The sequence below is a fragment of the Aptenodytes forsteri genome, unplaced genomic scaffold (genome assembly GCF_000699145.1).
Source record: "Aptenodytes forsteri isolate BGI_AS27 unplaced genomic scaffold, ASM69914v1 Scaffold118, whole genome shotgun sequence".
Taxonomy (NCBI): Eukaryota; Metazoa; Chordata; class Aves; order Sphenisciformes; family Spheniscidae; genus Aptenodytes; species Aptenodytes forsteri.
The window spans coordinates 634,173-644,558 of NW_008795859.1; the positions used below are offsets into that span (position 1 = coordinate 634,173).

Here is a 10,386-nt window from a genome sequence, read left to right on the forward strand (position 1 = left end):
CTGCCGGAGGGCGACCCCGAGTCGGGGGGCGACTCAGAGGATGAGGGTGACTCGGACTCGTCTGGCGATGGCGAAGACGAGGAGAAGGAGAATGAGGCCGAGATCCAGCGGCTGGAGGAGCAGGTGGGGCCCGCCTCGGCCGGCGACGGCGTGGGGAGGGGGTGGTGGGGCAGCACCGCGGCCTCCGCCCGGTCCCGGCTCCTGGCCCAGGGGAAGAGGTGTTGGAGGCCGGGCCCTGCGCTCGTGGCCCGCCCGCGTTGCTACGAGAGACGCGCCGGCCCCGGGCGCCCCGCGGGAGCGGCCCCAGGAGCGGCCGCGGGGAAGGCTCGTCCCGGAGAACCGACGCCTCCCCTCCGGGAAACCTCGGAGTGGGGCGAGACCCGGCCTTCGTGGGGTCTTCCTTTTTGTGACTGCCTGCTGGAGTGGCTGGGGCGGGGGGGGGGGGAAAAAAATATCCGTGGCTGCTTGCGTAGCTTGATGCTGGAAACTGTCGAGACGTGAATGTTTGGAGTCTGAATTGGAAACTAGGCGTTTGGGGGTTTTTTGAGAGGGAAATTAGAGAGGAGGGCCGTAGTGGACAGTTTGTAGTCATCGAAAAAAACTTTGCTAGCTGTTTGGGGTTTTTTTAATTGCCTTTGAAGAAATTAAAACACATTTGGCTCTGTTGAAGAAGGCTTTTTTCATGTTGCGCTCCTGGGTCTGTTTCTGCAGCTGGTAGCTACTGTACTTCTGGTGCTGGCATTTGCACTGCTGAGCAGTAACCTTTAGAGCTTAGAGCTGTAAGGCTAAGCTCTAAGCTTAACTTTAGAGCTCTGTTAAACTTGGAAGTGGGAGACATTTATAGATGTCTCCTTGTGACCTGAAAGCATCTTGCAAACAATAGTGAAGTTTTGGTGCAGCGCTGCGCAGGAAGGTAGGTGTTGTCTTGGCTATGTGGACACATGATGAGATTTGTATGCCCCAAAAGGCAGTATGATACTCTGTTCTGCTAAATGTTTTCTGATTTCTTCATGTCTCTCACTCAACAGTGCTTTTAAAAATTTTTTTTAAAGCTTTCCATCAATGCTTTTGACTATAACTGTCACTTGGATCTGATAAAGCTGCTGCGCCAGGAGGGAGAGTTGGTAAAGCTCAGAAGAGCTCGTCAGAAGATGAGTGAACTCTTTCCACTTACCGAAGGTACAGAGCATCTTCTGCTGATGTTGCAGTCAATACTGCTTAAGCATTGTCTGTGTAAAATACCATTGTCTCAGCAGTGAAATGATGTGCTTGTGCCAGGCTTCAACAACATTGTTCCAGTCCAGAGAAACCTAAAACAACAAATTTGGGACTTTTTAAACTCTGAATGGTGCTGGTGTTAACGGCCAGCATTGAGCTTGGCCTCTGACAGGCACAGGGTAGCGAGCTTGTTGCAGGAATTCGAGCTCTTGGCTCTTGCAACTGCACTGTCCTGCCCTGTCCTCTGCCAGAGGCTGCTGCGGTAGAGTGGGACTGGTGTGGGGGGGTGTTTGTGTGTGCCCAGCTACTCCAGTTGCTAGTCTGCCCGTCTGTTAGCTGGGGGAGTTGCTGCCAGGATGTGACCTGCTGTAGCCCAGGGACAGGTGTATGTTTGCTTGTGCTGCCTTTGCTGTAGGGCTGGTAATATACAGCTGTGGGATGGCAGCACTGAAACAGCTTCAGTCGCTTAGTCAGTGAATGTGACTCACAGTGCAGACAAATTGCTGCCAAAAGTTAAATTTTGCAGGCAAGCAGCAAAAGATGTTGGTGGAAGTTGCAGGTAGTCCTTGAAGTGGGTGGTTTTTATTCATAACACAGAGGCAATGTAAATATTGCAGAAGCTGTTCTGCGAGTGTGCTTTTAGCCTTGGCAAGGGAAGGTTTCCTCCTATGCATGTGGAAACTTCCAGCCTCTAAAGCCATTTACTGTTTCTTGTAAAAGTGTGAGGAAAGGTGTACCTCTGGATGCCTCTCTGGTTCATGCTGATCCTCTGCCCATGGTACTGGTAAATTGCTGCTTGCAACTTCTGCTCTCTTTAAATAGAAGTGCGCTTGTTTAGTACTAATCGGAAAAGGTCTCTACCAAACTTTTCTTTTAAATTTATTGTGAGTAGTTGTGGAGGCTAAAATTGCTCTCCTCTCCCCATTTTTAAGTCTGTTACTAAAAACTCTCATAAAAAAATTCAACAGGTGGATTTAACTTACTCTTTCTGAACATTGGTGATGTATTCTAAACTTCTTTCTTTCAGAAATTTGGCTGGACTGGTTGAAGGATGAGATAAAAATGGCTTCTGAAAGCTCTGAGCGAGAGAAAGTTTATGAGCTGTTTGAGAGAGCTGTGAAAGACTACATCTGTAAGTTGTTAATATGCTATAAAATGTATTGTGTTGCATTCAGATTATGGCTTTCTCTTTCTAGGAAAGTTTCATCCTTCTGTTATAATGCAGAAATTGGATCAAAAATGTTAGCGTGAAGTGATCCTCATCTTTTTCTGAAGCATTGGAGTTAAAGGCCATTCACAGGCAATGCTTTAAGTACTATTGCAGTCTTGAAGATCTTCTAAACAAATGTTGTAAAAAGTTTCGAATGCATATTTCGCACTTCTCTAACCTCTAAAAGCAGCAGATATTGCGCTCACCTAGGGAATGCTTTCTCTCTTACCCATCATGGGTTCTTTAGCTCTTTCTTTGAGGAAAGTGAATGCTTTTAAAAGGCTTATTTCAACTCCTGTCTTCTGTGTTGGTTAGCACTGTCTCTACTGCCATTTCCACTATGTGACAGCTCTTTCAGAACATAGTTACTGTCTGTGGGACAGCATTCTTGAAACCCTGCGAAGTAGGTAACCCTAGCCATGCTGCGGTACCAGGCTCTGGTCATCCTCGTTACAAGTGAGGGAAGTACGTGGTGTCTTGTCTTTCCATTTCTCAGGAGCTGCCTGCAGCTGTAGCTTAAAACTTTTAGCTTAAAGCACTGAGTAACTGTGTGCTCTTCGGGTACTGTGGTGAGGTGCTGAAAACAGAAAGCCTGAAGAAGCAGAGAGGGCTTGGTAGCATTGAGGCGAATTCCTTGCAGAAGCTATATACAAAATGTCACATTACAGCACCGGCATATCTAGCCTCACAGGGCGTTGGTGATCGTTCAGGAGGAAGGAATGGAGAGGTGAAGAACTGAGAGGGAGTATCCTCTGGATCTGCTGGATGGATTGCACCTGGGGTTTGGAAAGACTTCTTCTGGAGCCTGAGATGGGCAATCTAACATCCATTGGTTGGATAGTGTCTGCTGGGGGTCCCTGAACCTAATTTGCTCAGATATTGCTATTGGTGGGAGAGGTGCCAGGCAGCTAACGCTGTTCTAGCAAATCCTTCTCCTTCATAGTTACACTGCTTAAGCAGTTGCTGAACAGGCAAGTACAGGAGTCTGGAAAGAGAAGAAGGACCTACTTTAATCTGAGTTTTGTAGGAGCGCGACAGCTTTGTGGTCCCAGCTCTGCACATGTGTGCAAGAAAAGTCAAGTTGCTGTTAGGGGGGAGTCTTGATGCATCTCTGATGTAGCTTGTGTACCAGAGGTGGCATACAGGAGTCAGTCTGTGTCGGTAACGACCACAAGAGTGACTTCTTTCAGAAGACAATTGTAGCAGCTGGTACTGAACCAAGAGCCTAGAATAAAATATTTTAATTTTTCTTTACTACGTTGGATGGTAAAGAAAATTGTCATGTGTTGGTCTATTTGTGGGTGTTTGGGAAGCAGAGATATGCCTTTTTTATTTTTGAGGGGATTAGGTCATCTGTTTCCTATAACTTTGTTTAGGTCCTGAAATTTGGTTGGAATATGCCCAGTATTCAATTGGTGGCATTGGCCAGGAAGGAGGAATTGAGAAAGTTCGCTCAATATTTGAGAGAGCATTAACTGCCGTTGGACTGCATGTGACAAAAGGAACAGCTTTATGGGAAGCATACCGTGAGTTTGAGAATGCCATACTGGAAACGGCACAGGTAAGGCCGGTCTCCTGGGCTCTTGTAAGAAACAAGTTGTGGTGTAGTTTCTGAAGTTGTCTTGTGCTGCCCCCCTCATCAGTCTCTTCTGAGATGTAATGTCACACAGTTGTTTCTTTTCAGCTGTAGAAACTGACCCTTTGGCCTGGGAAAAACATTCTGTGTATTTAGTTGATATAGTAATGGATTTGTGTTTAAATAAGATCATAAAATCTCACATCCAGAAGCAAAGTTTCATTCTGCTGCTTTAGCTTGAACTGACAAGAATAGCTTTAAATTGAGTAGTTTTGTTATGAAACAGTGTTCTTGCCAGTGAATGTTTTTGCGCATAGTCAATCATGTTTGTATTTCGAGACTGTTTTGTACTTCAGCTTTCAACTCATTCATTATTTCACCCTTTTTGTGACTTTTGGATGATGGTATATTATCCCTGTCATACTGTTTGACATCTGCAAAAGATACCTTTACAAGATGGCCAGAATGTGAATACTTCTTCTTTTTTTTTTTTTTTTTGTCATTTACTACATAAGATATGGAAGTTTAAAAGATGTCCCTGCCCATGGTGTGGGGGCGTGGAACTAGATGATCTTTAAATGTCCCTTCCAACCCAAACCATTCTATGAAATGCTCTACCAAAGGAGTAATGGGAGAACACCCTTTCATTCAAAGAAAGCTGGAAGTTTTAAATCATCTGTCCACACACCAGGGATTTATGGAAAAACTATTTGGCAGCCCAGTGGGTTTGTGAAGTGGCATGATCACACGCGACTTACTTTTTTTTCAGCTTATCATTTCCCAATGCATGTGTCAGCTTTCAGTGAGGAATGCTTTTCACATTCATCCAGCTTCTGAGTCCAGCAGTTTCCAAGTTCTAGCTCTCACAGCAGTGACCTGAAATGCAAGTTGTCTGTGTCTGTTCTTCAAGGATCGTGTAGTCATTGGGACCCCAGACCCCCAACCCATAAACAATACCCCATCAAGTTCATCAGCTCAGGCTTGAGGGAACTGATTTAACTTTTGATCCTTTTGTTTGTAGCCAGCTCCTGGCAGCGTTCCATCGTCTGAGCAGCAGCAGATGCTCTGCAGCCAGCTTGAGAAGATCCACATGCTGTTCAGGCGCCAGCTGGGGATCCCGCTATTAGGTGAGAGCCGGTGCACTTGGAGAGGTGGCATGGATAAGCTGTGTTATGGTGACCTAGGCATTAGTCATGATTATTCTTTTGGTAGAGCCACACAAACCGCAGCTGTAGTATTTGTGAATTCTTTAATCAATGACATTTGCCTGTCTTTAGGGCCTCTTGAATGGTGCACAGATCCCTCTTGTTCAGAAGTATTCTTACTCATTGAAACTCGGTTTATCTGTTTCTTCAGTGCATAATTTGAGGCTATATAAAGTACAAGTGATGAGCACAAAACATGACCATTAGGAACTAGGAATTCAGCTGTGATGATCACTACATAAGAACCTTGGTTGGTAGGGAATAGTACATGCTGGCGGCTGGATTGTTAGAATTCTGCCCTATTATCTGCTTCATTCTTTAAGCCCCTTTTCTTGTAGCTTTGCTTATAGGAGAGAGTTAAGCACAGTTCTTTGACTTCTTCGTTTGCATAGTGAAAGAATTTGGGTTCGTCTCTCTTCTTTAAAGCCTTGGGAAAATCTCGCCACTTTGGTTTTCTGAATCAAAATCAGTAGCTTTAATATAACTTGTCCTGAGTTTGTGTTGTAGTGCACTGTATAAGATGAAGTGTCTGAACCCTATAAGCATGAGGTAGTGTGACAGTTAAGACACAAAAGTGTAAACAGAAATACAAATGTGTTAGAATCAAATATAGGTTGAATGTTGATTATTTAGTCCAATAAGTTATTGATGGGGTTTCATGTCCATTTTAATAGATATGGAGGCTTCATATGCTGAATATGAGGAATGGTCAGAAGATCCGATACCAGAAACAATAATAAAGAATTACAAAAAAGCTCTACAGCAATTGGAGAAGTGTAAACCATATGAAGAGGCACTGGTAATGCTGTTACTTATACCTTGCTTTAAAACTAAGAGTTAATTGCTTTGGGGTGATTTTTTTTTTCCAAACTTTATTATTTTTCTAGTCGCAGAGCTAAAGCAGCTGTGTATTGGTAGGTGACTCAGCTGTGAGCAATGTGAGACAAGAAGCCTCACAACTGGGTATACTGGAAACTATTGAATCTATTGACTGTGTCAGGCTACCCTAGGGTGCGCATGAGTACTCTGGCTGTTTCTTCCAGCATTGACGAGCACGCTGGGCTAAGAGGAGTAAGAAGTAGGGATCTGAATGGCTTCAGAACCAGGGTGGTATTCGGAGATACATGAAAATCAAAAGCTGCTGATATTTAGAGGCCAAGTTCTTGTGTGAAATTTTGCATGAGACCTACTCTGAGTAACAATCGAACTGTTTCAGTCATGCTTTGTTCAGAAGATTTTAATTTTTTGTATCTCTGTTTGTTTTATAGCTTGGTGCTGAAACACCAAAGCTAGCAGAATATCAAGCTTACATTGATTTTGAGATGAAAGCAGGTGATCCAGCTCGCATTCAGTTGATCTATGAGAGGGCTTTGGCTGAGAATTGCCTTGTGCCAGATCTTTGGGCACGCTACAACCAATATTTGGTAAGGAAAAAAAAATAGATGTTTGCGGTTTTATTTTCCTGTGTGTTTTTTTTTTAATCTTAGTGGCTGATGAACGAATGACCAGTAAGTTCTACCTCAATCCTGCCCCTTAGTCTTTAAATTCTTCAGAAACTGATTTTCACCTCACCTTTGTTCTTTTCCTGTTTTCGATGGTGTGTTTATGGATCAAGTGAGCATTTGCTCACTTTTTCGTCCAGCTGTGTCTTTTCTTTGCAGAATTAAAGTGGGTGTGGGCATTGAGGCTTGCGCTATCTGGCAAAGAGTTGACTAGGTGTAACCAGCTGTACCGTAAGCCCTGGCGTTGTCTCTGGTAGCTAGTCATCCAGAGGCATTGTTTCTGAGGATGTCCTTCCTTTTCTTCTAGCTTTTGTAGGCAAAGCAGTTCAGTGCTGTCTGAATGACTGGGGAGCCTGCCTGTCCTTCAGGAGACAGATAAATTAATGATAGTGCTTGTTTGAGGGCTGCCAGTGCTCTCCTGAATATTTTACAGTGGAGAACAAATAACAAATTTACCAACAAGCCAAAGCAAACCCAGATGTTTATCTATATTTACATGTGGGCTAGTTAGTGCACTTCGAAAATCATATTGAACTTGAGAGGCAGGGTTTTCATGTGGACAGAAGGTCGGTCTCTTAAGAGATCAGTGTAACTCGCTACAGGAGGCTTATCTAGGCTGAGTTGTTCCGTCATGTCTTTATCTTACCAGCTTGAGACAGCAGGTTGCGGGTGGAACAGCGCCTGCCTCCCTTGAGTAGGCTGCGTGTGCACCCTCTTTCTTGTATCCTTTTCTAAACATACTAAGAACAGTTGGGAATTTACTCAGTGCCTTTATTATATTTATGTCATTGGCAGAAAATACCTAACTGGCTTGGTTAGAACCTGACAGTTAGGTATTGCAGACTGAACACGGCATGGAGTTCTTGTTTGTGTTGCTCCTGAGCATATCCTTTCTCTTTTGAAGGTGTTCACTGGGTTTTTAGGACTACAGAATTTAAAATGCCCATCTCTTCTTAGCTTTTCGAATATAAAATGGAAGTACTGTTTTTAAGGTGTTGGCTCTTTATAAGCTGGTATGTCTTAGATGGGCTCTCTGGCTAATAGGAACTGAAAGCTTTGTTGTATGATTATTTCAGGACCGGCAGCTGAAAGTGAAAGAGTTGGTTTTGTCTGCTCATGACCGCGCTGTTAGGAACTGTCCCTGGACAGTTGGGCTGTGGATTCGATACCTTTTGGCGATGGAGAGGCATAGAGTTGATCACAGCATTATTTCTGGTAAAGAAAGATCATCTCGGCAAGACTTCTTTACGCTACAGAACTGCTCTCTGCACTCTGACGAATGTGTGACAAACGGTGATCTGTAGGACGCTGTAGAATTTGTTTTCATCCTGCTGCATCAGTCTTAAAGCTGAGGAAATGTATGGTAGCATGCTTCTAGGGCAAAGCTGCTTTTGTTGAGCAGCTTCAATTCTGAGTGAGCAATTTACTTCAACTTTGCATGAACACTACTGAATTAAACTGGCTTTTACATTCGCTTCCTAAACCAATTTAGCGTATGTAGGATTTCTTGTATTTTCCTCTCTTCCTATAAATGTAAGGTGTATATACTTCTTTGTGCTATGCACTGTAGCTTGCTAATTTTGTCAATATTTGAAAAGTAAGTGTGTTTGTGTGGGGGTGTTCCCTATTTCTTTCAGAAATGTTTGAAAAAGCTCTGAATGCAGGTTTTATTCAGGCAACGGACTACGTAGAAATCTGGCAGGCATATCTTGATTACCTGAGAAGAAGGGTGGATTTTACACAAGGTATATATGATACATGTGTGGATAAATACTTAAACTGTTTTCTGTGTACCTCTCTGAAACAGTGGTATCACTTTTTAAAAAAAAAATGTAACAGTAGTTTCGTATCTTCCACAAAAATTACTTTCTGGCCAGTTAGTGTCTATAAAAATACATGAACTTAGTTGGTTTAAAGCAGCTCCTTGCTGACAGAATAGATTGTGCTGTTGCAAAAATGCCCTGCCTTATATTTTAGGTACTTGATGTTTCTTTTATTATGCATGTAGTGAGTTTTACTGAAGTAATAAACTTTGGCTCCCCCAACCCCTCCAATAAAATCATTGTGGGTGTTAGGGAAGAGGTTTTAGTGGGTGGGAGATGAAAATTAAATTATTGTTATTTTAAGGTAATTCTTTCTTTTTTCTGAAGACTCGAGTAAAGAACTAGAAGAGCTACGGTCTGCATTTGCACGTGCTGTGGAGTATTTGAAACAAGAAGTAGAAGAGCGTAAGTTAAATCATCCAATATATTTTCTCTTGTTCAAAATAACTTTTACAAGACTAGTTTTCCATACAGTATTTAACTTGTCTTCAAGTGTATCAAACATTTGAAGGAAGCTACAGATAAACATTTCATCTACAAAGTAGAACTTGTTTAATAAACATTTTATTTCCAAGAGCCATTCACAAACAGTACTTATTTTTATTCCCAGGATTCAGTGAAAGTGGAGATCCATCCTGCACCATCATGCAGAACTGGGCAAGAGTTGAGGTGATGTTTCTATCTACTGTATTTAAAATTGCTAGACTAGAGAAAATTGATCGTTTTAACATTCCAACCACAGAATGCAATCCTCTTGTACTTTGGCATTTTGTCTGGGTAACTTCAATGAGTAAATCTTTCTTCTTCCACTCCTGTGCCTGGACTGGTCAAGCATATAGCATAGCTTCAGGCTTGAAGCACGACATCCCAGGAGAGAAACAGCATTCTCTTTGAGAAAGTTGTCAGGACTGTTAGCATGTGTATACTGCTGTGACTGCAGTATGGTACAGAGCTCTGTGAGCAGCTTGGTTAGTGGGCTAGCCACAGTGGCTTGGTACTGAACACTAAGACTGTAAACTGCCTTGAATCCTGCCTGATTTAGTGCTGCCTACACTAACTAGTTTCAAACTAGTACAGGTATCAATGTGCTGGTGCAGTCACTGTCTGCAAGTGGACATTTTATTTTCCTTCCTTTGCCACAGGCTCATACGAATCAGGATAAGTCATGTTACTTCTGTGCTATAATTTCTCTGGGCATGATCATAGAATCGTTTAGGTTGGAAAAGACCTTTAAGATCATCAAGTCCAACCGTTAACCCAGCACTGCCAAGTCCACCACTAAACCATGTCCCTAAGCACCACATCTACCCGTCTTTTAAATACCTCCAGGGATGGTGACTCAACCACGTCCCTGGGCAGCCTGTTCCAATGCTTGACAACCCTTTCGGTAAAGAAATTTTTCCTAATATCCAATCTAAACCTCCCCTGGCGCAACTTGAGGCCATTTCCTCTCGTCCTGTCGCTTGTTACTTGGGAGAAGAGACCGACACCCACCTCGCTACAACCTCCTTTCAGGGAGTTGTAGAGAGCGATGAGGTCTCCCCTCAGCCTCCTTTTCTCCAGGCTAAACCACCCCAGTTCCCTCAGCCGCTCCTCACAGGACTTGTGCTCTAGAGCCTTCAGCAGCTTCGTTGCCCTCCTTTGGACACACTCCAGCACCTCAATGTCTGTCTTGTAGTGAGAGGCCCAAAACTGAACACCGTATTTGAGATGTGGCCTCACCACTTTGAGTACAAACTTCCCTACTCCTGCTGGCCACACTGTTTCTGGTACAAGCCAGGATGCCATTGGCCTTCTTGGCCACCTGGGCACACTGCTGGCTCACATCCAGCCAGCTGTCAACCAACACCCC

The 10,386-nt window shown here is 43.5% G+C and overlaps 1 protein-coding gene across 1 annotated transcript in view; it reads left to right on the forward strand.

Annotated features, from left to right (window-relative positions):
- Positions 1-10,386, forward strand: part of SART3 (squamous cell carcinoma antigen recognized by T-cells 3) — a gene marked incomplete at its 5' end in the record, with an annotated part of 19,221 nt that continues 8,835 nt past the window's right edge. The window contains 11 exons of the mRNA XM_009283952.2: positions 1-123; positions 1,053-1,179; positions 2,246-2,350; positions 3,805-3,989; positions 5,026-5,131; positions 5,884-6,008; positions 6,478-6,633; positions 7,788-7,926; positions 8,349-8,456; positions 8,862-8,939; positions 9,145-9,203. Of these exons, the coding sequence (XP_009282227.1) occupies positions 1-123; positions 1,053-1,179; positions 2,246-2,350; positions 3,805-3,989; positions 5,026-5,131; positions 5,884-6,008; positions 6,478-6,633; positions 7,788-7,926; positions 8,349-8,456; positions 8,862-8,939; positions 9,145-9,203 (1,311 nt within the window). The remainder of the gene's footprint in view (positions 124-1,052; positions 1,180-2,245; positions 2,351-3,804; positions 3,990-5,025; positions 5,132-5,883; positions 6,009-6,477; positions 6,634-7,787; positions 7,927-8,348; positions 8,457-8,861; positions 8,940-9,144; positions 9,204-10,386) is intronic.